This window comes from Salmo salar, chromosome ssa14 (genome assembly GCF_905237065.1).
Source record: "Salmo salar chromosome ssa14, Ssal_v3.1, whole genome shotgun sequence".
NCBI lineage: Eukaryota > Metazoa > Chordata > Actinopteri > Salmoniformes > Salmonidae > Salmo > Salmo salar.
The window spans coordinates 33,970,128-33,995,734 of record NC_059455.1 but is presented as its reverse complement, the minus strand read 5'-3'; the positions used below and the strand labels follow the sequence as shown (position 1 = coordinate 33,995,734).

Here is a 25,607-nt window from a genome sequence, read left to right as displayed (position 1 = left end):
AAGTAGTGGAATAAGGTGTTGGGTTTTAATGAGTATGGTTAGTTGGTAGGGTAATTAAAAATGAACATTTATTTTTTTCTGGTTCCCCTTGCACATTTTGTATCACAAAGTGTAATGGGGTGGCAGGTAGACTAGTGGTTAGAGCATTGGGCCACTAACCAAAAGGTTGCTGGATCGAATCCCCAAGGTAAAATCTGTCATTCTGGCCCTGAACAACGGATTGTTCCCCGGGAGGCCGTCATTGTAAATAATAACTTGTTTTTAAGTTCTTCAGGATTGACTTGTCTAGTTAAATAAAAAATAGTTATGTTGGAGGCGGTAATGTAATGTATTGGATGCCAACCTCCGTTAAATCTCACCGAAGAAGAAGTTTAGGGTAAACATTTGTCGTCATTTCCGTTATCCATCTTTCCAGACTTCTTTTTTTTTTTTACCAAACAGTGCTGCTTGCCAGTTTCGATCAGCTGTACAGTAGTTAAAAACGATTCTGTTATAAACATTTCCCAGAGGCACTAGCACTACATATTCGCTTTTGTATAACAGCAGTGATTTTATTTGAAAACAATGTCTAACACTGTTTCTTTCAGTACACAAATAGCTGCAATCATGGATGTGCTATCAAAGGCAGCAGTTGCAGAAATAACCAAACTTGTAGACGAGGGCACCGTCGTGCTACGTCTTGAAATGTGTCGGAAAGAAAATGAGATAGAAGGCCTTCAAAATAGTTTACAGCTGATGGAAAGAGAACTGAGGAAAGCTCAAAGAGAAGCAGCAACACGAGTGACAAATGACAGGCAACATGCTGAGGGAATTCGGGTTGGGAGTGGGACTCCACAAAAAGGTAAGAGTATGTGCTTTTAGCAACGCGGGTAAATTTACATACACTAGCGTTGCTTTCCATTGTATTCATAAAAAGGATGCCAGCTGATTAATGATTTCGACTGCCTGGGAAACACTGCCTGTCTCGTCCCGACTCGTTCATTACTATGGGACAGCTGGAGATAGAATTTGAATATGGAAACCATGTTGCAAATGTCGGTGAGACAGACAAGGTGTATACAAATCTCCGCTGTTGAAATCTAAATATTAGTCTAAAAGAAATGTGAGATCATGTCTAGATGCTTTTTATAGTGGAGATTAAGTTTATAAATTGCCTGTCTGGGTTGATGAGACTGGATTGCACAGTCAGATGGAACAGAGTAAATAGGCATTTTAACTTCATTGATTTAGCTGGTGGTAACTTGTGTAATAGACACAGGCAGAATGCGATTTTAATCAATCAGCATTCAGGATTAGACCCACCCATTGTATAAGTAGAACATAAAACAATTTGACAAATAGTTGCATCCGTGACTTTTATTGGCTAATGTCAATTAAAGGTCTGCCAAAGCAAATCCTGATTAAAAAATGAATTGATAGTAATGCTGTTTAGTACAGAAATGGTTTGCTCACTGGGAAATGAATATCCAACTAGTCAGTGAAAACTAGTTGTGAGCTTGTTAAAGTATTATAGACACTATGTCCTGGGATTTCCTATGGTCTTCTATGTAGAAGAACCCCTTGTGTAGCTTGTGAAAAATGTTACGTGTGTGTTGGTGAGAGTCTAAGCTTTTCATAGATAGCTTTTAATAGTTTGTAGCTCAAACCATTCGTATTCTACACACACTGAAGGATCTGCCCTTGTCTCACAAACACCACTCTAGCTCAGCCCCTGTTAATCACAGACTAATGGTTGGTAACTACGTATGATATCTGGTATCTATGCAGAAGAACTGTAAGAATCCAATGGTACAACCCAGTAGTCTGTAGCTGAAACACACAATGTTTAAAAGGGGTTAAAGTCCAAAACGCATCACATTACGGTGGGACTCATTGGGTTAAACAGGTCTGTTGTAACTTCTGGCTTCCCACAGATACAATTGAAAGCAAGGTTAGTGTATGTAATATATATATATATATATATTTATGCCATTTAGAAGAGTCTTTTATCCAAAGCAGCTTAGTCATGCATGCATATATTTCTTTGCATGGTTGTCTGGGAATCGAACCCACTACCCTGACATTACAAGCACCATGCTCTACCAACTGAGCTACAAAGGACCACACGCTGGTTGTAAATACACCCGAGTTGCTAAAAGCACCTAAGAGGCGTGCTGACATTTGGTGCTATCAAGTCAGGTTATTTAGCATTGTTCAAGGTGTTGTTTTATTGCTTATTTAACTTTACAATTACTCTACTTCCAGGTGATGAAGAGAACCAAAAAGCCCAAGCCATGCCTGTCGAGGACCCAGTAGAGAGCTTCAATGAGCTGCAGAGGTCTGGACACCTTGAGGAGGTGAGGGATGGACTGGAGTTTCTGGTGAAAGCAGAGCAGGTGGAAGAACATGTAGCCCAGGGAACCATACAAGATCCAGGAATCACAGACAGTGTGGACTTTAGAATGGATGAGAGAGATAGTCAGCTGTGGTCCTCTGTTACACAAGGACTAAGTGGGAATAATTCAGGCCACCCAGATGGGTCTTACTCTACAGGGAGATGCTTACAGATGTTCTCATCTCAGGCAGATCAATATCCCACTCCCATCCCAGCCCATCCTTCCTGTAACTCTTTGTCCATTGTAGGGAAACCACTGGATGACATATTCAGCACTGTCCCAGTGAAAGTGGAGCCTGAGAGGCATCCTGTGTATCATGACGATGCCATGTCTGAGTCCATACATGTTGTGCAGGGGCAGTACAGAGATACTCTGCATCCTGTTGTGAGGGAGGGCTTGATTTTACATCCCAGACTGCAGCAGCCAGGACCTTCTTCACATGTCCTCTTGAGAGCAACTGAGAGCACATCAGAGTCACACTCACACAACCAAGAGCATATTCTTAATAAGAACAGATTGAAAACAAAGAGGATGGTAAATGTTTGGAGAGCTGTACCAAACCAAAAAGTGTTCATCTGCTCATTGTGTGGAAAGAGCTTCCACCGCCATTGTCAACTTGAAGCACACCAGCACTCTCATGCTGGAGTCAAGCCATACAGATGTCTTGAGTGTGGGAAAAGTTTTACTCAGAAACAAAGACTTAAGTCACATCAGAGTGTTCACACGGGTGAGAGACCTTTCAGTTGCAGACTCTGTGGCAAGAGGTTTGCAAGGCAGGACAACTGCCAAACACATGAGCGATTTCACAGTGGACAAAAGCCATTTAGTTGTGTGCTGTGTGGTAAAAGTTTCACAGTTCTCTGTAACCTCAAACTACATCAAAAACATCAATGTAAGTAAATTTGCCAATGTCTGAATGTAAGATTGCATGTTCCGTGTTTTCCTCAGCATTGTACACTTAATGAACTGTTGATTGTTGAACTGTTCAACTGTACTGAGATTAGCAGGATTAAGTTTCCAATCAAGTATTTCAAGATGTCATCCAGTGATTTTTAAATAGTGATATCCCAAGTATAAATACAGTAAAGTACACGACAAACTAAAGGGTAAAACATTTTTACTTGTGCTTTGTCATGACTTACCTGGACCACCTATTGACATGTGCCTTTATTTTTTTATTTAACTTTTATTTAACCAGGTAGGCTAGTTGAGAACAAGTTCTCATTTACAACTGCGACCTGGCCAAGATAAAGCAAAGCAGTGCGACACAAACAACAACAGAGTTACACATGGAATAAACAAACATACAGTCAAGTATGTAGTGTGTGTATGTATGTATATATATATATATATATATATATATATATATATATATATTATATATATATATATATATATATATATATATATACACACACCCACACTACATACTTGACTGTCGCACTGCTTTGCTTTATCTTGGCCAGGTCGCAGTTGTAAATGAGAACTTGTTCTCAACTAGCCTACCTGGTTAAATAAAAGTTATATATTATATAAGTATTTGGTATACATAGTTAAGTAAATCAGGTGTAAAATGAGGTGAAAAGGAGACTGGAGTGCCACTAAAATGTAGAATCTTTTTTTAATGTGATTTATCTTTGCCTCATCAAGAGAGCAACAGCTGCATGCTAGCTTAAATTGCTTTGTGCATATTCTCATGTATTTATGATTCATTTCAGTAGCACATCCAATAGTGTTACTTTGTTGCATGATCGTAGCAGCAGTTCGAGTTAGTACATTTTGGGGTTAAAATAAAGTTTACATTTGATTGCATTGTAAAACATCTAACATTTCTACAAGGAGTTTGCAGTGTAAATGCAATGCAACAAAATGTGAAACTGTCCATCAACCACTATATTTGTTTACTCAATCAACCACTATATTTGTTTACGGATAGTTGAATTGTTGTTCGACTGCCAGCTAGGATTACTGGATGTGCAGAGCCTTTTGTAACATAAGTTGCATGATTAACGTTACTGCTTGAGGATTTTGTACACTGTTGGTTTTGACATGACTGATAATAATAGCCTAATTCTTTCTTCCCGTTGTAACTAGGTGTCCACTGACCCAAGTGCGACTGTCAAAGATGCTTCAAAAGTTGTTTTGGCCCGGAGGCTGAGACTTGCTGCTCCAGGCCCGGTTTAAGGTTAAGCTCATCGTTAGATCCTTCGTAGGAGCATCGTTAAATCTCTGAACTGTTTGCCTTACCCAGAGCTGCAAACTTTAACGCATTGGCCGTGAGACACGCATTTTAGCCTCTTCTCACGCATCGAAAAGTACTGGTTTTATTTTTCAAATTTATTTTTCAAATTAGTCATTTTCAACTGTGCTCTAAATGGTTTTGAAATCGGAGCATCTGCACCTGCAATTTAATAACATCACAAGCGGAACCTCTATCATTATTGGCCTGTCTTGCCACGGCACTGTGAACTGCGGCACATTAAAGCATATGATTAGTCTAGTTATGTAAAGGATAAAGATGATTGGATGCGTGTTTTAAAGAAGAAACACTCAAGATTAATGTGGCACTGAATGGAGAGAGAGAGAGAACGTTCTCCGCGGAGTTTATAAAACTGTTAATAGAGCAACACGGTAGCGCTGTTTTATGTACAATGTTGTCAACAAAATGAGTTTGCTGTTACTCCCGTCTCTATTGCAGAATGCAGCCTTTTGACAGCATGTACTAAAGTTGATTTAATCCACACTTGTCCTCTCGTTTGGTGATTGGCATTTAGGCTGTGACATCGAAAAGGCAGCAGATAGAGACCGACAGCATGTAAGTTTGTTAGGGTGACCTGATTCTAGGGGGGAAATAAATATAACAATGATTTGGTTGGAGTGTAAGGGTCGTCTAAAGGGCATTTTATTATCTATTTACCAGGTCAGCGGAATGCAGCCTACCCTGTCCATAGCTAAACTGCTACAGGAAATGCGATTACGCCCCCATCCTTGACCGTGCGCACAGAAACATACAGTCCACACGGAAGAATGGAGAGTCGCCCAGACCCATAGTAGTTAAATTCCACTACCTTCAGGAGAAGGATGTCTTCCGTAAGGCAGTGCGAGCGGCTCCCATCACCCACGACGGCCGTAATATTCTCATTTACTCGGACTACATGGCGGCAGTCATGAAGAAGTCAGCCTTCGAGGTGAGGTGGCTTCTACACCGCTGTCTGGACACCAAGTTCGGCATTGTTTACCCACTGACGATAACTACTCCCTCCGGCGAGCAGAAGACATTCTTAGATCCAACCAAGGCCAAATAATACATTGTCGCGCACCTACATCCACAGGAGGACAGGCGACATAATACTAACTAGCCATTGTGGGCTCACACTGTGACAATGCACTAGCCGTGCTAACGCGACCAAGGACCAACTAGTGAATTCATGTCTTGATTAGAAACATGCCTCCACCCTGCTGCCAAAAAAGGACAATTATTCATCCAGTAACTTAACGTTATGAACAATGATGTTATGTATAGGGTGACATGTTCACACAAGTACAATAGTTTGAAGTATTGTAATGAAACAGCAGGGAGCAGGTTTCGAACCCTCGACCTTCTAGGCCGAAATCCAGCGCGCTATCGGCTGTGCCGCAAAAGCATGCTCGTGCGGTAGAGTCGATATCCGCGCTTATAAACCCAGGATCGTTACCGTATTTTATTGACAGTACATGGCAAAGTTAGCTTTTACCAACTAGATGCGGCTGTACAGCCACGGTGATAGGTGGCGCGGTAATAATTAGCCTAGTCGCTACCAAAGTATAACCACTGAGCTCTCTTTCCATGCCTTAATAGGATACCCAACTAACATACTGTGAGCATGTTTAATACATACAAGTTTATACTACCAAAGAACCATGTGTATTATTCTTTACTATTTGACTGTTTGTTCCGCCCAGGTGCTTGGTGGCGGATGGCACGGGTTTGCAGGTTGTATAGCCGAGCGAACACTGCAGGACGGGTAGTAATTACCAAGCGTTTTCCAGTCAATTTGGTGTTCTTGGAGTATGTATGTGCAGTGGCAAGAAAAAGTATGTGAACCCTTTGCAATTACCTGGACTTCTGCATAAATTGGTCATAAAATCTGATCTTCATCTAAGTCACAACAATAGACAAACACAGTCTGCTTAAACTAATAACACAAACAATTATACGTTTTCATGTCTTTACTATCCTTTTTACTATCCTTCAAATATTCATATTGCATAAGATACCTTGGATGGCTGAGGTGGTTCCCTCCAGAATTCCCTTCCTTAGGTGTAAACTTGATTATGTTCGCCCTGGATAGAGCTCTACTGAGGTTCAGTTTAACATGCTAGCATTTTACTCTAGTCTAGGAGAGGTAGATGCAGCCTTCTAACAGGGGGAAGACCAGCATAAGGGTCCAAGGGTTTTCTTCTGGGTTTTTAGCTGTTTTTAATTTTTTTACTGTCTTTATATTTTATTACTCTGACCTTTCAGCACACTGACCATGTGATCGTACTAACATTCATTTCTAATTACTATGACTATGCCTAATTCACATACTCTAGGCTCCACATGCTTTATCAGCTGGAATGTGAAAGGAATTAACCAGGTGGTCAAGCATAGCCGAGTGTATGCTCATCTTAATTCCTTAAGTCCGGACATTGTTTTTCTCCAAGAGACCCATCTCCGGTCCAGCGACAATGATAAACTAAAGAGAGGATGGGTAGACCAAATATTTCACTACAACTTTGGTGCTAAGGCCAGAGGGGCAGCCTTATCAGAAAAGGCACCCGGTTTTGTCCCCAAAGTAATTTGAGATACTAATGACAGATATATTATAGTGATGGGTAAATTGTTTAGCACACAGGTTATTCTGGCTAACCTCTATGGTCCTAATTGGGATGACGCTGATTTTTTCTCTGACCTCATCGCAACACTTTCCGACCTTAACTCTCATAATTTGATACTGGGCGGAGATTCCAATTGTGTATTGCATCCAAGTCTAGACAGATCCAGACCGAAGCCCAACAATGTAATTTCAAAATCAGGCCCAGTAATCAACCAAGTTCTAGAATCCTATAATTTGTCTGATCCATGGAGAAGGAGCAATCCCACTGCTAAACAGTACTCTTTTTTTCTTCTCCAATCCACCGCTCATACACTAGGATTGACTTTTTCCTGCTGGACAATAAAATTCTTCCTTTTGTAACTAATAGCCAATATCACAGCATCGTTATCTCAGACCACAGCTCTGTCCAGCTAGATATCCGCTTTCCGGACAGTACTGTGTCACAACGCGTGTGGCAACTTGACCCACTATTACTATCCTGTAGTGTGTTTAAAAAATACATATCAACTCACATTGAAATATTTTTACAGATCAACTGAACCCCTGTCATGTCTCACTCTACTTTGTGGGAGTCGTTAAAAGCATATCTAAGGGGCCAAATTATTTAATACACAGCGTATGACAACAAATATCGCACCAAATGCTTATCGGAGCTATCTCAACTCATTCTAGATGTGGACAACAGATATGCCTCTTCTCTGACTCCTGAACTCTACAGAGACTGCTACACCAATCGGCATTTGACAATCTTTCCACCAAACAAACGGAACAGCTTCTGTTTAGGTCGAGGCAAAGATTCTATGAACACGGTGAGAAAGCTGGCAAGTTGTTATCTCACCAGCTTCGACAATCCGCTGCTAGCAGCACCATACCTGAAATTTGTGTTGCAGCTGATTCAACTTCTACCAATCCCAAAGAAATCAACAATAAATTTAAGCAATTCTATTCTGCTCGTTACTCGTCAGAGGCTCTTCCTGACATCTCGAATGCATGCATTTCTAGACAATCTGGACATCCCCTGTCTCAATTCAGATGAACATACCAACATGGATGCCTCTAAGTGATGATGAAGCTACTCTGGCAATCCAGTCCATGCAGAGCGGTAAAGCCCCTGGGCTTGGTGGCTTCCCTATTGAATTTTAGAAAGCATTCTCCTCTAAATTATCCCCTATCCTCAGCTCAATGTACAATGAAATTCTTTCTAGTCAGAAACTGCCACAGACACTCACCCAGGCGACTATTTCGGTTTTGCTTAAAAAAGGCAAGAATCCACTAAAGTGCCTCATACCTCCCTATAAGCCTTTTGTGCTGCGATTTATAAAATTCTCACTAAGGTCCTCTCGCACTGTTTAGAGACAGTGATGCCTAATATAATTAACTCTGACCAAACCAGATTTATCTCAGTTAGGCAATCTTTCTATAATATACACCGGATATTTAATGTTCTTCATTCTGCCCACTCAACTGTACAGCCAGAGGTTGTCATCTCTCTTGATGCTGAGAAGGCTTTCGACCAGGTTGAGTGGGAATATCTATTTACAGTACTAGAGATTTGGGTTTGGCCCGTCATTCCTTTCCTGGATTAAGACTTTGTACCCGCCCCCAGTGGCTTCTGTTCACACCAACAATGTTACCTCCAGCTACTTCCCTCTCCACAGGGGGGCCAGGCAGGGTTGCTGTTTATCCCCTTTCCTATTTTATATGGCTATTGAGCCTCTTGCTATCACCCTGCGGGCGGAGGAGAGTATTTAGGGGAAACAACTCACAAGGTGTCCTTATATGCAGACAATATTTTATACAGCTCTAACCCTGTGGAGTCTATACCCCATCTCTTGGACATGCTACAAGGTTTTGGGACATTCTCTGGTTTATAAGTTAAACCTAAGAAAAAGCGTGCTCCTCCCCATTAATCAGTTAGCAGAAGGAATTGGGTATGCCAATTTCCCATTTAAGGTGGAGCATGAGGTCTCTACTTATTTGGGGATAAAGATCACATGCTCATTTAAGGTTCTGTTAAAACATTACTTCAAAACATTCCTGGAACGCACTAAGCAGGATTTCATAAAGTGGTCGTCTCTTCCCATTTCATTATCAGGTCGCATTTATTCTGGTAAGACGATGGCCTGTACTACCTAGGTTTTTGTACTTATTCCAAATTATTCCCATTTTTCTGCCAAAGTTGATGTTCAAACAACTGGACAGCTACATTTCAAACTTCATTTGGAATAAGTCAAATCCACCAATGATAAAGGTATATCTAGAGAGACCTAAGCCTTCCAACTTCTCCGGTCTTGCTCCTGTGCTCCCCACTGCCCATGGCCTTGGCACCTATGTTTTGAACCCCATTGTTAAGAACTCCCTTAAAATCTGGTCCCAATTCCGAAGTCACTTTAGCCCTAAACAAGCAAGAGGCTTCTCTCCATTAACATCTAATCATCTGTTCCCAGCATTGAGATGCCACCAGAGTCCAGCGACTGTGGGACACATGTTTTGATCATGCCAATCTTTGAGTGGCTTCTCACGTATGTGTAATACAACTGTTAGCCCCAACCTGGTCACTGTCATTTTTGGGGTACTTCCCCTAGACCAGAATGCTACCAAGCTGCTAGCTCGCCACCTTGTCCTCTTTCACTGGAAGTCTGCCAAGCCACCCTCTTTTATGCAGTGGGTTAAGGAGCTGATGTCATCTCTGCCTCTGGAGAAGGTTAGGTACACAGAGTATGGGTCCCAACAAAAGTTAGACTTAGGCTCTCCACGTATTGTATTAATGGGGACCAGGTTGTCTTTTTCTTAGTGTAACTTTCATAGTTTGGTAAGCAGTCATGTATGTTCTAGTGGCCATTTTTGCTGATCATTTTTATGTAACTTTCTTTCGCCATTGTTTTTGTTTCTTTTACTGTTTTGTTTCTGTTTTTCTTTCCTATTGAACTTTTATAGAGACCTGGTTTGGAGGGAGAGTTGGAGGGAGTGGATGGATGGATGGGAGAATGAGGGGTTGGGTTTGTACTGTTTTTATCTGAAAAGCTATAAATAAAGTAAAAAAAAGTAAAACATTAGCATACTTTAAATTTAATCCCACAAAAATCTCAATAACAAAGACGTCAAATTGAGTGTTCATTTAATGTTCAAAGCATCCTGAATACACCTTATTTTCCACTCTGCTCATAGGCCTAAGCCATATCAAAATACGTAGAATTGCAAGAAATAAGCTTTAGAACAGTAGCATTTTCCTGGGGGAGGACACCCAGACTCCCATCTAGGGGTTATGTCAAGGGGCAGTGAAATTCACATAACAAATCTCACTCCAAGCTTTCTTCAAAAGTAGGCAGCCTTGAAAATGGTTAATAAAGTTGCACTTGACAATGCTCCTTATTTACAGACTTTGCGACGTTGGATGCTTTTTTCCGTTCCGCATCACTTTATACACAGACGTTCTTTCGCTATACATCTAATTATTTGTCTCTGTGATAAGTTACTTCATCCAATGTGTATGCTGTTGACCTTGTATGATACTATACGTCCTCTAATTCGTATGATATTGTACAACCGCTATTCCATGCACAATGTAACTTAACATATACTAAATGCATACCGCCCCAACCGATCCACAGATGACGCAATCGCACACCACACTGCCCTTTCCCACCTGGACAAAAGGAACACCTTTGTGAGAATGCTGTTCATTGACTACAGCTCAGCGTTCAACACCATAATGCCCACAAAGCTCATCAATAAGCTAAGGACTCTGGAACGAAACACCACCATCTGCAACTGGATCCTGGACTTCCTAACAGGCCGCCCCCAGGTGGTAAGAGTAGGCAACAACACGTTTGCCACGCTGATCCTTAACACGGGGCCCCTCAGGGGTGGGTACATGATCCCCTCCTGCACTCCCTGTTCACCCACGACTGCGTGGCCAAACACGACTCCAACACCATTAAGTTTGCTGACGACACCACAGTGGTAGGCCTGATCACCGACAACAATGAGACGGCCTACAGGGAGGAGGTCAGAGAACTGGCAGTGTGGTGCCAGGACAACAACCTCTCCCTCAATGTGAGCAAGACAAAGGAGCTGATCGTGGACTACAGGAAAAGGTGGGCTGAACAGGCCCCCATTAACATCGACAGGTCTGTAGTGGAGCGGGTCGAGAGTTTCAAGTTCCTTGGTGTCCACATCACCAACGAACTATCATGGTCCAAACATACCAAGACAGTTGTGAAGAGGACACAACAAAACCTTTTCCCCCCTCAGGACACTGAAAAGATTTGGCATGGGTCCCCAGATCCTCAAAAGGTTCTACAGCTGCACCATCAAGAGCATCCTGACCGGTTGCATCACCGCCTGGTATGGCAACTGCTCGGCATCTGACTGTAAGACGCTACAGAGGGGTAGTGCATACAGTCCAGTACATCACTGGGGCCAAGCTTCCTGCCATCCAGGACCTACATAATAGGCGGTGTCAGAGGAAAGCCCATAAAATTGTCAGAGACTCTAGTTACCCAGGTTATAGACTGTTTTCTCTGCTACTGCACGGCAAGCGGTACTGGAGTGCCAAGTCTAGGACCAAAAGGCTTCTCAACAGCTTCTACCCCCAAGCCATAAGACTGCTGAACAATTAATAAAATCGCTACCGAACTATTTACATTGACAGTGTGCTTTTGTACACTGCTGCTACTCACTGTTTATTATCTATGCATTGTCACTTCACCCCTACCTACATGTACAAATTACCTCAACTAACCTGTACCCCCCACACTGACTCTGTACCGGTACCCCCTGTATATAGCCTCGTTATTTGTATTCTTATTGTTTTACTTTAGTCTATTTGGTAAATATTTTCTTAACCAACAGTGCAGTTCAAGAAGAGTTATGGGCTTGTAAGCATTTCACGGGAAGGTCTACACTTGTTGTATTTGATGTAGTGTTACATATTTACCTACAGAATAATTCAAATTGTCCCGAGACCACGTTAAATAATTCTGATATTAAGGTAAGATTTGAATGGATAAAGCTTATCTGAGAGTAGCGCTGCCTTTCTTTCGATCCCATCAGTATCAACACATGCGCCAATGACACACTTAGTGAACGTTTTCTCTATGTGGTGTTTTGGGTAACGCAAGTGACTACGATGCAGCAGATACCAGTCCTTACTCTGCGGCTCTACATTGCGCCTCATCGTGGACGGCAAAGTCCCGCTGAACTTCTGGTGCGGAGACAGAGTGAAAATCAAAGTTGTAAACAACTGAGCCGATTTACGAGCTACCTGGTTTCTAAAGTGTAGTCTCAAAGCTCTCCACTTTTATAAGGGTTTATTCAAACATATATTGATTTAAGGCCTATATTAAATTATGACAACCCCAAATGCTTAATTTTATTGATTAAGTTCCACTGTTGGATTTTGATCAAAAGTCACTGTCATTTTATTCAGCTGGCTGAAAACCACTTGTTTGTCACATGCACACATCATGTATCCTGTCATAAACTTTGCACAGTTTTCTCATGGTCGCACTAAGCTGAATGACTATTAGGCCTAGTTGATGGGTATTATAACCTACATCAGAATTGGAGGAATACACAATTTACTTGTTGATATAACTTGTCATGTTTCCCAGTATGTGTGTGTTATATGACTAGTGCTGTTGTTTGTGCTGGCAGGTTGGGTGCCGTGGGAGCTGGAGCCCTGTGGGTCTATGGAGGTGAACCAGGAAAGTGCAGACAGGAATTGAAAACTCAGTTCATTTCAGTCTTTGGATTGAAGTCTGACTATTAATTATACTGCCTGTATAATTCAGTCTGGGCCTAGAACTGTCCCACTTCGATTCAGGGCTACTCTGAAAACTGATTTTCTCTCTGTAAATGTCGTCCCTTTTGTTGCTATTTTCAACCTATTGACATAACCTAACTTACAATTTTAATTTGGTTTCAATCAATATGCAAAGGATTGTCAATTTACACCCAAGTATGGAAATGTCAGGTATCACATCTCATGCATAACCATGGATTTAAGGATGAGCAACCACATTTAACTTCTTAGGAGCATTGTCTAGAGATGTTTTGTCATTATTTGTATCAATTCCATAAACCAAAGCATTTTCTATTTTTAACGGGTTTTGCGGAAAAAAAAATGTTCTGCAGAGAACTGATTGTCTTATTTGTGTTTTCAATTTTACAAGTAGCTATTTATGACTGATTTCACAGAAATATCCACCTATAAGGGCATTTATTAGAAAGTTTATGGTAACCCTTTCTGTCGTCGTTTCCGTTATCAAGCTTCCCGGAAGAGAACTTTTTTTCACAAACAATGCTTCCAGCCAGCTTCAAGGAACTGTACAATTGTAGAAACGATTCTGTTATAAACATTTCACAGAAGCACTACATATTCGTTTTTGTGTAACAACGTAGATTTAAAAAAAAAAATTTTTAAACAATGTCTGTTTCTTTCAGTACACAAATAGCTGCCATCATGGACGTGCTAACAAAGTCAGCTGTTGCAGAAATAACCAAACTTGTAGACGAGGGCACTGTAGTGCTACGGCTTGAAATGTGTCAGAAAGAAAATGAGATAGAAGGTCTTCAAAATAGTTTACAGCTGATGGAAAGAGAACTGAGGAAAGCTCAAAGAGAAGCAGCAACACGAGTGACAGATGACAGGCAAGATGCTGAGGGAATTCAGGTTGGGAGTGGGACTCCACAAAAAGGTGAGAGGCAAGCCTACTCTTAGTGGTACAAGTCAGGTTATTTTGCATTGTTCAGTATTTTTGTTTTATTGCTTATTTGACTTTATAATTTCTCAAAATTACATAAACTGTCTACTTCCAGGTGATGAAGAGGACCAAAAAGCCCAAGCCATGCCTGTAGAGGACCCAGTAGAGAGCTTCAATGAGCTGCAGAGGTCTGGACACCTTGAAGAGGTGAGGGGTGGACTGGAGTTTCTGGTGAAAGCAGAGCAGGTGGAAGAACATGTAGCCCAGGGAACCATACAAGATCCAGGAATCACAGACAGTGTGGACTTTAGAATGGATGAGAGAGATAGTCAGCTGTGGTCCTCTGTTACACAAGGACTAAGTGGGAATAATTCAGGCCACCCAGATGGGTCTTACTCTACAGGGAGATGCTTACAGATGTTCTCATCTCAGGCAGATCAATATCCCACTCCCATCCCATCCCATCCTTCCTGTAACTCTTTGTCCATTGTAGGGAAACCACTGGATGACATATTCAGCACTGTCCCAGTGAAAGTGGAGCCTGAGAGGCATCCTGTGTATCATGACGATGCCATGTCTGAGTCCATACATGTTGTGCAGGGGCAGTACAGAGATACTCTGCATCCTGTTGTGAGGGAGGGCTTCATTTTACAGCCCAGAATGCAGCAGCCAGGACCTTCTTCACAAGGGCTTATGAGAGCAACTGAGAGCACATTAGAGTCACACAACCAAGAGCATATTCTTAATAAGAACAGATTGAAAACAAAGAGGATGGTAAATGTTTGGAGAGCTGTACCAAACCAAAAAGTGTTCATCTGCTCATTGTGTGGAAAGAGCTTCCACCGCCATTGTCAACTTGAAGCACACCAGCACTCTCATGCTGGAGTCAAGCCATACAGATGTCTTGAGTGTGGGAAAAGTTTTACTCAGAAAAATAGACTTAAGTCACATCAGAGTGTTCACACGGGTGAGAGACCTTTCAGTTGCAGACTCTGTGGCAAGATGTTTACAAGGCAGGACAACTGCCAAAGACATGAGCGATTTCACAGTGGACAAAAGCCATTTAGTTGTGTTCAGTGTGGTAAAAGTTTCACGGTTCTCGGTAACCTCAAATTACATCAAAAACATCAATGTAAATTTGCCAATGTCAGAATTTAAGACTGCATATGTTGTATAGTGTTTTCCTCAATATTGTACAGTTAATGAACTGTTTACATATGTTAATTGTTGAGCCTTTCAACTGTACTGAGACTTGCAGGTTTAGGTTTCCAAATTGTAATCGGTTTCTACATTATGAATGAAGTATTAAAGATGTTAATCCTTTTTTTCCATGTTATTTTTTTTGCCTCATCTAGAAAGCAACATGTGTTCTCCTGTATTTACAGTTAATTTCAGTTGCTTGTTCGGGGTTAAATTTGAATTGTAAAACATCTAACTTTTCTACAATTACTTTTCTGTGTAAATGCAGTGCAACAACATGTGAGACATGTACTGGTCCCTTGTTGGAATTGAACCCACAACCTTGGCATTGTAAGCACCATGCTCTACCAATTGAGGCACACATGACATGAGGTAAGCAGAGAGGAAGTGGTTCTACAACAGACCCACATTTGGAAAGTCTGTTTAATAATACAATCCTTTAGATATTTTGTCTCAAATTCCCAACGTCATAATGACCAACTGTCCAAGGAACCTATCTGGGTTAGCTAAAGCCAACTTCATAAAATTGATAGGTGGCTAGTAGTATACATAGCAAATTATTAACAGGACAAATCTGAGGGGGCACGTGCCCCCAACCGGCATAACACCTCTGCTGATACATGCTCCAACGACATACTTAGTAGACACTTTTCTCCCTACGTGGTGTTTTGGGAAACGCATGTGACACCGTTGGCAGTTATAGGAACGATGCATCAGAAACCGGGCTCTACTCTCTGCGGTGCTACTTAGCGTCCATAGAGAATGATAGAGGCCTCTAGTCGCCAAAAGGCTGTGTTTGCATGGGCAGTACCTTTGAGGGCTTCCACCATTTTAATGTAGTCAACTGGGTGGGACTTCCAACTTTATTGGCTGATTCCTCCTGGTGACCCTGTTGGAGTCATGTCCAACCGGGTCATCAGGAAGGATCAGCCAATCGTGTAGAAAAAAATTGTACTACTTTAAAATGGAGATAGCACCAATGGCGCTGCCCATGCTGTCACAGACGCTATAATGGCACAGATACGAAGATGAGTCCTCTATCTATCTCTATGGTTGCGCCTCATTGGGAGGTCAAAGTCCCACTAAAGTCCCACTAAGGGTTAATGAAAAACTGAAATTGATCTTAGGTCTATATTAATTGATGTTAACCCCAAATGCTTTCTTATATTGATTAATCTCCACTGTTGGGCTTTGATCCGAAGTTATTGTCATTTTATTAAGCTGGCTGAAAACCAATTGTTTTTCACACACACATCATGTATCCTGTCATAAACTTTGCACTGTTTCCTTGTTATGGTCACACTAAGCTGAATGGGTATAGGCATAGTTGATGCGTATATAACCTACACTGGAGTGGAGGAATACACAATTTCCTTGTACTACGTTGATATAACTTCTGTCATGTTTCTCATAGCATGTCATAGTTTGTCCAGTATGTGTGTGTGTGTGTGTGTGTGTATGACTGGCACTGCTGTTTTGTGCTGGCAGGTCGGGTCCTGTGTGAGCTAGAACTCTGTGGGTCTGTGGAGGTGAACCAGGCAGTGCAGGCAGTCCAGTCTGCCTACCAGGGCTGGAGCCGGATGTCAGGGATGGAGAGGGCACACATGTTAGAAGCTGCCCATATCATTGAGGTATCCATCCCAGAATGCATCTTTATGATACCAGGTTTTGATGATCTGTCACTCCAAATTCACGGTCTTTTCTGTCCCTGATCTTTATACTGTTTGCACATGCTGTAGGTTAACATTAGTGTACTAGTATGGAATGTTTTAAAAGTCAGTTAATTTCAGTCTTTGGATTGAAGTCTCTGACTATTGACTGTTAATCTCACTATGAATTATACTGCCTGAATAAATCAGCCTGTACCTAGAAACGTCCCACTAAGATTCAAGGCTACTCAGAAAACAGATCCTCTGCATTATCCTCACTCTCTCTCACTGTAAATGTCCTCATTTTTTGTTGTTATTTTCTACCCATTAACTCAATTATCAATTTTAACTTGGTTTTAATCAATCTACAAAGAGATGTCAATTTACACCCTAGTATGGACATCTCAGGTATCACATATCATGCATAACTATGGGTATTGTTAAGGGTGAGCAAGCAAACGTAATAACTTCTTAGGAGCATTGTCTAGATACTTTTGTGTATATATAGTGTATGTGGACACCGCTACAAATGAGGGGATTTGGCTATTTCAGCCACACCCATTGCTGACAGGTGTATGAAATCAAGCACACCACCATGCAATGTCCATAGACAAACATTGGCAGTAGAATGGCCTTACTGAAGAGTTCAGTGACTTTCAATGTGGCACCGTCATAGCATACCACCTTTCCAACAACTCAGTTCATCACATTTCTGCCCTGCTAGAGCTGCCCCAGTCAACTGTAAGGGCTGTTATTGTTAAGTGGAAACGTCTAGGAGCAACAACGGCTCAGCCGCAAAGTGGTAGGCCACACAAACTCACAGAACGGGACCACCGAGTGCTGAAGCGCATAACGCGTATAAATTGTCTGTCCTCAGTTGCAATACTCACTACCGAGTTCCAAACTGCCTTTGGAAGCAACATCAGCACAAGAACTGTTCGTCAAGGAGCTTCATGAAATGGGTTTCCATGGTCGAGCAGCCGCACACAAGCCTAAGATTACCATACACAATGCCAAGCGTCGGCTGGAGTGGTGTAAAGCTCGCCGCCATTGGACTCTGGAGCAGTGGAAATGCGTTCTCTGAAGTGATGAATCACGCTTTACCATCTGGCAGTCCGAATGCAAAGTGCCAACTGTAAAGTTTGGTGGAGGAGGAATAATGGTCTGGGGCTGTTTTTCATGGTTCGGGCTAGGCTCCTTAGTTACAGTGAAGTTAAATCTTAACGCTACAACGTACAATGATATTCTAGACGATTCTGTGCTTCCAACTTTGTGGTAACCGTTTAGGGAAGGACCTTTCCTGTTTCAGAATGACAATGCCCCCTTTCACAAAGCGAGGTCCATACAGAAATGATTTGTTGAGATCGGTGTGGAAGAACTTGACTGGCCTGCACAGAGCCCTGACCTCAACTCCATCGAACACCTTTGGGATGAATTGGAATGCTGACTGCGAGCCAGACCTAATCGCCCAACATCACTAATGCTCTTGTGACCGAATGGAAGCAAGTCCCCGCAGAAATGTTCTAACTGCATCAAGTGGAAAGCCTTCCCAGAAGAGTGGTTTTGGTCATGTAGTGTATGTTTTGTCATACTGTATACTGTATGTTTCTATTCCATAAACCAATAAGGGCACGGTAACCCCTTCTGTCCTAATTTCCGGACATTAAACAACAATGCTGTGTATCATGACGATGCCATGTCTGAGTCCATACATGTTGTGCAGGGGCAGTACAGAGATACTCTGCATCCTGCTGCGAGGGAGGGCTTGATTTTACATCCCAGACTGCAGCAGCCAGGACCTTCTTCACAAGGGCTCGAGAGCAATTGAGATTACATCGGAGTCACACACACACAACCAAGAGCATATTCTTAATAAGAACAGATTGAAAACAAAGAGGATGGTGAATGTTTGGAGAGCTGTACCAAACCAAAAAGTGTTCATCTGCTCATTGTGTGGAAAGAGCTTCCACCGCCATTGTCAACTTGAAGCACACCAGCACTCTCATGCTGGAGTCAAGCCATACAGATGTCTTGAGTGTGGGAAAAGTTTTACTCAGAAAGTAAGACTTAAGTCACATCAGAGTGTTCACACGGGTGAGAGACCTTTCAGTTGCAGACTCTGTGTCAAGAGGTTTGCAAGGCAGGACAACTGCCAAACACATGAGCGATTTCACAGTGGACAGAAGCCATTTAGTTGTGTTCAGTATGGTAAAAGTTTCCCAGTTCTCTGTAACCTCAAACTACATCCAAAACTTCAATGTAAATTTGCCAATGTAAGATTGCATGTTGTTCAGTTTTCCTCAGCATTGTACAGTTAATTTACTGTTTGTGCTAATTGTTGATCCATTCAACTGTACTGAGATTAGCAGGTTTAGATTTCCAACATGTCATTGGTTTCTACATAAATAATAAACTATTTAAGGTGTTGAACCTCTTTTTAATGTCATTTTTTTCTTTGCCTCAAGAGCCCAACAGCTGCATGGATTGAATTGGTTTGCGCATGTTCTCCTGTAGTTACGGTTAATTTCCAAAGCAGCATTTCTCGTAGCAGCAGTTCGTGGTCGTGCATTTTGGGGTTAAATATAAAGTTTACATTTTATGATCGCATTGTAAAACATCTAACATTTCTACAAGGACATGTTTGTGTAAGTTCAATGCAACGACATGTGGAATTGTTATTTTGTTACAACTGTCAGTGAATCGCTATATTTGTTTACGGATAGTTGAATTGTTGCCACAGTTCGACTGCCAGCTAACGTTAGCCTGCCACATTTTGTAACACACATGCATGATTATTGCTTGAGGGTTTTGTTTACTGCTGTTTTTGACATGACTAATAATAGCCTACTGTTTTTTGCAGTTGTAGCTAGTTGCAGTTGCAACTGTCCGAAGTCCGACTGTCAGAAAGATGTTTCAAAAGCTTGTTTTGTTCCGGCGGCTCCGACCTGCTGCTCTACTCTCTGCAACTCTACGTTGTGCCTCATCGGGGACCGTGGACGTCAAAGTCCCGCTGAACTTCTGGTGCGGAGACAGAGTAAAGATCAGGGATGTGTCAACCACTGAGCCAGTTTACGAACCTGCAACTGGTAGCTACCTGGTTTCTAAAGAGTACTCTCTGAACCCTCCGTCGACTTTTATAACGATTTATTTTATCAGAACTTGATTTTTACATGTTCATACACCCAAAGTGCTTTTTCTTTTATTGATTAACCTCCACTGTTGGACTTAGATCTGAAGTCACTGTGATTTTATTCAGCTGGCTGAAAACCAATTGTTTGTCACGCTGTATCCTGTCATAAACTTTGCACTGTTTCCTTGTTACAGTCACTCAGTGGAATGGGTATATAGTTGATGGGTGTACCCACATCAGAATTGGAGGAATACACAATTTACTTGTTGATATAACTTGTCATGTTTCTCATAGCATGTCAGATAGTTTGTGTGTGTGTGTGACTAGCGCTATAATGGCACAGATACGAAGATGAGTCCTCTATCTATCTCTATGGTTGCGCCTCATTGGGGACTGTGGAGGTCAAAGTCCTACTAAGGGTTAATGAAATACTGAAATTGATCTTAGGTCTATATTAAATGATGTTAACCCCAAATGCTTTCTTATATTGATTAATCTCCACTGTTGGGCTTTGATCTGAAGTCATTGTCATTTTATTAAGCTGGCTGAAAACCAATTGTTTTTCACACACACACACACACACACACACACATCATGTATCCTGTCATAAACTTTGCACTGTTTCCTTGTTATGGTCACACTAAGCTGAATGGGTATAGGCATAGTTGATGCGTATATAACCTACACTGGAGTGGAGGAGTACACAATTTCCTTGTACTACGTTGATATAACTTCTGTCATGTTTCTCATAGCATGTCAGATAGTTTGTCCAGTATGTGTGTGTGTGTGTATGACTGGCACTGCTGTTTTGTGCTGGCAGGTCGGGTCCTGTGTGAGCTAGAACTCTGTGGGTCTGTGGAGGTGAACCAGGCAGTGCAGGCAGCCCAGTCTGCCTACCAGGGCTGGAGCCGGATGTCAGGGATGGAGAGGGCACACATCATGATAGAGGCTGCCCGTATCATTGAGGTATCCATCCCAGAATGCATCTCTTTTTGATACCAGAGTTTGTTCTGCCCCCCCATACAGTCAGAACTGAACACAGAATCCATCTCATTGCTCAAGATTATACTGTTTGCACATGCTGTAGGTTAACTTGAGTGTACTGATTTGGAATGTTTCAAAAGTCAGTTCATTTCAGTTTTTGGATTGAAGTCTCTGACTATTGAACTTGCTCTCCTATTGTGGACAGAACAGGAGAGAGGACATTGCGGAGATTGAGGTGGTGAACAACGGGAAGTCCATCACAGAAGCCCGAATGGACGTGGACTCTGCCAGACTGTGTATAGAGTATTACGCTGGGGTGGCCAGCACTCTGGCAGGTTGGCATGACGATGGATAGGGGGGGTTACACTGGGTCATAATAGGAATTCTGATGCAGTTGGGGGGAGGATTGTTGGCATTAGTGTGTAGTAAAGATATCAAGATGACTAGGTATGCCGCTGACCACTAATGGTGTTGTCACTGTTTGCCCGTTCTGTCCATCTAGGCCAGCATGTCCAGCTACCCGGAGGCTCCTTTGCCTACACACGGCGGGAGCCTCTAGGCGTCTGTGTGGGGATCGGTGCATGGAACTACCCCTTTCAGATAGCAGCCTGGAAGTCGGCACCAGCCCTGGCCTGTGGTATGACCACACACTCCTAAGTTACAGTATAATGTCAAACACACACTTTATTGCCATAATTGTTACTATGCAAAACAATGCAACTGTAATCTTTTAAACTTGCTCAATTTACATTGACACAAACACAATTGATAGAAATAAAAATTTTCAAACATTCCTTTTCCCTCTGTCTTGCTCTCACCCCATCAGGCAACTCCATGGTGTTCAAGCCTTCACCTGTGACTCCAGTGACGGCGGTGCTGCTGGCGGAGATTTATGCCAAGGCCGGGGCCCCAGAGGGACTGTTCAACATAGTTCAGGGTGGGCAGGAGACGGGCAGCCTGCTCTGCCACCACCCAGACGTGGCTAAGGTCTCATTCACCGGCAGCGTGCCCACAGGCAAGAAGGTAAATCTAACAATCCCAGAATAAGATCGCAACTTACGTTTTTTGTGTTGAGACTCTATAATTCATACAATGTCCATTGTATTATGGGAAAAGTAGTCTTTGGCATTAACACATAACAAAACACTCTTAACCCTCAGATTATGGAGATGTGCTCCAAGGGGGTAAAGCAAGTGACTCTGGAACTTGGTGGGAAGTCTCCTCTGCTCATCTTTGAGGACAGTGACCTGGAGAATGCAGTGAAGGGGGCTCTCATGGCCAACTTCCTGTCCCAGGGCCAGGTAGGGTGTGGGGTGTGCAAGTTTCAGCGCTTTTGATCCCAAGTTTCAGCTCTTTCAACGCGGTGACACAGTCCTTAACACCAGCTCCTCTATGAATGTACTTTTTTACCTTGTGTGTCTTTGTTCAACCCAGGTTTGCAGCAATGGGACCCGGGTGTTTGTTCAGAGGCAGATGTTGCCTGAGTTCCTGGAGGAGGTTGTGAGGAGGACCAAGGACATTGAGATAGGGGACCCACTACTGGAGAGCACCCGTATGGGAGCACTGGTCAGCCGGCCACACCTTGACAGAGTCCTGGGCTACGTCGATCAGGCCAGGAAAGAGGTACAATTCAAAGAGACTAAAAGTACCTCTTTTCAATAGTATTATCTTAAGTTCCTGGTAAGCCGTAAGAATCAGATCAGACCAATAATAAGGGGCAAAAATTACGTCACTGACAAGTAAATTGACTGCTTTACTGACTGCATGACTGAGATGAAGTAAGACCATTTGACTCTGACTCTAGGGTGCCAAGGTGTTGTGTGGAGGGGAACCATTTGTTCCTTTAGATCCCAACCTCAGAGGTGGATACTACATGACACCATGTGTATTGGGTGAGCCTAGTTTTTATTATTATGGACTATTGGAAGTACACTCCCCTACCTATGTATTTGGACTCTATACCCGAGCATTTTGGATTTGAGATCAAATCTTTTATATGAGGTGACTGTATGGAATGTCTCCTTTTATTTGAGGGTATTTTCATACATATCTCATTTAGAAATTAAAGCACTTTATAGATCTAGACTCCCCTCTTTGAAGATGTGAGTATTCTGTCAAATTTCACTTATAGTTTACCAAAGTAGTCAAAAAGTTGAATATTTGGTCCCATATTTCTAGCACGCAATGACTACATCAAGCTTGTGACACTACAAACTCGTTGGATGCATTTGTAGTTTGTTTTGGTTGTGTTTTGGGTTATATTTTGCCCAATAGGAACTGAATGAAGACTGGAGTAATTTACTTTCTAAGTGAGTAGATAAGATGTTTCTGAACACTTCTAAATAAATCTTAATAATGCCACGATTAAGAAAAATCATGAATGAACAATGATGAGTGAGAAAGTTAGAGGCTATAACAAATCATGCTAACCTTTCACCCATTACCAATAATGAAGAGATTAGCATTTTTGGGGGTCTATTATCTTTCTCCCTCTAACTTTCTCACTCATCATCATTCACGATTCATTCATGACTATCCATAATCATGGTAGCATCTACATTCATGTAGAAATGTTCACAAACATCTTCTATTCTTACTTACAATAAAAGTGTCTCCAAAATGAGAGAATACATTATTCACCATTCACTTCCTATTGGACAAAACATAATCTGTGACAATCAAAACAAGCTGTAAATGTGTCCAACAAGTAGAGCCACAAGTACAGGACTTCACGGTTCCAAAAAGTTGGACCTGGGGCTTTCCCACCCGGACCCGATATACATTTTTCAAATATTGAGACCCGTTCTGAATGGACCCGAGGACAACTAGACCCCGTGCCGTATAGACCTGGTCGGATTCATACCGGTCGGGTTCGAGTGAGGGAAGCGGCAGAAAATTATTATTTTTTTAAGCTACTTTATTAACCAGAGTTGATAACGCGTGAGAGGAGGGAGAGAGAGAGGTGCTGCTCCAGCAGGCGGGGGAGGGGCCATACTGTGAGCGAGTGACACGGGAGCAGGGAGGGAGAGACTGCGACCAACCAAGCCGACTACTATAGTAGACTTATAGCTGCCGTAGGTAGGTTATTTATCCTCAAATATGACTATGTAGTACCTGTCTTGACTGTGTCAAACCAAGATGGCGTAGCAGTCGGACTTGTTTGTCTTTGTCTTATCCCGTGTAAATAGCCAGTTCTTTTCATGTATATTTTAATCTCACTTTCTATCTACGAACTAAATCATACTTTCCTGCAACCCGCCTCGCACAATATGGTATGGATCTGATATTTTTATTCCTTATAACCGGAACTTCCATCAGGAGCTAGCCAGCTAACTAGCTACTAGTCTTTGTTAGCCACGGCTAGCAGTCTTCACCTTTAGCTCGGATACCAGCCAGACTTAGCCCGGACAATACCTACCAGCCTGCACAGTGCGATATCAACCCAGAGCATATCGGACTGCTTCTCTCTACCACATCACTGGATTCCTGCAGCTCTGGATCATTACACCAGATCATCGCAGCTAGCTAGCTGCAAACGAGTAGCTACTGTTAGCTAACACCTCTGTCCCGAAGCAAGCACCAGTTAGCCTTGAGCTAGGCCCATATACCAGCTAATTCTAAGGCTACAATACCTCTTTTGCCAATTGGCCTGGACCCTTTATTGTCGACACGGAGCCCCGCCGATCCATCACGACTGGTCTGCCGACGTAATCGCCCGATGTGGTCTCAACAGGCTATTCCGTTACGATGTCCCCGAAGAACCATCTGCTAGCCCCGGCCCGCTAGCCTTCTGAACGCTGTGTCCCCCGCTCGCTTAGCATAGTAGTGACTACCAAATGGCCCCCTGACTCACCTATTGCTGTTCATTGGACCCTATGATCACTCGGCTACACAGCTGATGCCCCCTGGACTGTTTCAATAACACGGTACCTCATTTTGTTTATCTGTCGGTCCCAGCCTCGAACTCAGGTCCTGTATGTACCTAACTGACCCGCTCTGCCCATTCATCGCCATTTACTCATTGTCGTCTTAGCTCTCCCGATCAACACCTGTGATGCCTCTCTCTATTGTCAATATGCCTTGTCTACTGCTGTCTCGGCTAGTTCTTATTGTTTTATTTCACTGTAGAGCCCTCAGTCCCGCTCAACATGCCTTAGATAGGTCTTTTGTCCCACCCCACACACATGCGGAGACCTCATCTGGCTTAACTGGTGCCTCCAGACACGAAACATCTCTCCGTAAACACAGGCACCCTCATAGATATCATCCTGACCACCTGCCATTTAAATACACCTCTGCTGTCTTCAACTAGGATCTCAGCGATCACTGCCTCATTGCCTGTGTCCGTAATGGGTCCGCGGTCAAACGACTACCCCTCATCACTGTCAAACGCTCCAAAAAACACTTCAGTGAGCAGGCCTTTCTAATCGACCTGGCCCGGGTATCCTGGAAGGATATTGACCTCATCCCGTCAGTAAAGGATGCCTGGTAATTCTTTAAAAGTGCTTTCCTCACCATCTTAAATAAGCATGCCCCATTCAAAAAAACTAAGAACAGATATAGCTCTTGGTTCACTCCAGACCTGACTGCCCTTAACCAGCACAAAAACGTCCTGTGGCATACTGCATTAGCATCGAATAGCCCCCGCAATATGCATCTTTTCAGTGAAGTTAGGAACCAATATACACAGTCAGTTAGGAAAG

General features: G+C 42.5%; 2 protein-coding genes across 3 annotated transcripts; both read left to right on the top strand.

The window, feature by feature from the left end:
- Nucleotides 1–407: 407 nt before the first annotated feature.
- LOC106569395 (zinc finger protein 567) lies at nucleotides 408–15,267 on the top strand. 2 transcript variants are annotated; one of them, XR_006758803.1, is made up of 6 exons: nucleotides 408–841; nucleotides 2,245–3,267; nucleotides 4,470–5,190; nucleotides 5,296–5,563; nucleotides 12,893–13,935; nucleotides 14,057–15,267. XR_006758803.1 is itself a non-coding variant. In XM_014140727.2 (3 exons), the coding sequence occupies exons 1-3, from the start codon at nucleotides 565–567 to the stop codon at nucleotides 15,097–15,099; spliced, it is 1,326 nt and encodes a 441-aa protein (XP_013996202.2). In that variant the 5' UTR covers nucleotides 408–564; the 3' UTR covers nucleotides 15,100–15,267. The 2 variants fall into 2 exon arrangements, 1 of the variants encoding a protein (XP_013996202.2); XM_014140727.2 differs by lacking the exons at nucleotides 4,470–5,190; nucleotides 5,296–5,563; nucleotides 12,893–13,935 and having other exon boundaries at nucleotides 2,245–2,909; nucleotides 14,716–15,267.
- a9a1b (Aldehyde dehydrogenase family 9 member A1-B) lies at nucleotides 13,701–20,392 on the top strand. The gene is given in 5 exon segments (NM_001146608.1): nucleotides 13,701–13,935; nucleotides 14,057–14,148; nucleotides 15,410–15,513; nucleotides 16,630–16,772; nucleotides 19,651–20,392. A coding segment is annotated over 1 exon segment (255 nt). The 5' UTR covers nucleotides 13,701–13,935; nucleotides 14,057–14,148; nucleotides 15,410–15,513; nucleotides 16,630–16,772; nucleotides 19,651–19,698; the 3' UTR covers nucleotides 19,954–20,392.
- Nucleotides 20,393–25,607: the final 5,215 nt, after the last annotated feature.

Bases quoted from the DNA above. Each gene is read 5' to 3' on its own strand.
- LOC106569395 (XM_014140727.2), top strand. From the start codon at position 565: ATGTCTAACACTGTTTCTTTCAGTACACAAATAGCTGCAATCATGGAT. The intron at 842-2,244 runs GTAAGAGTATGT...CTCTACTTCCAG, and splicing joins GAGTGGGACTCCACAAAAAG to GTGATGAAGAGAACCAAAAA. The intron at 2,910-14,715 runs GTAAATGTTTGG...ACAAAGAGGATG, and splicing joins GATTGAAAACAAAGAGGATG to GTAAATGTTTGGAGAGCTGT.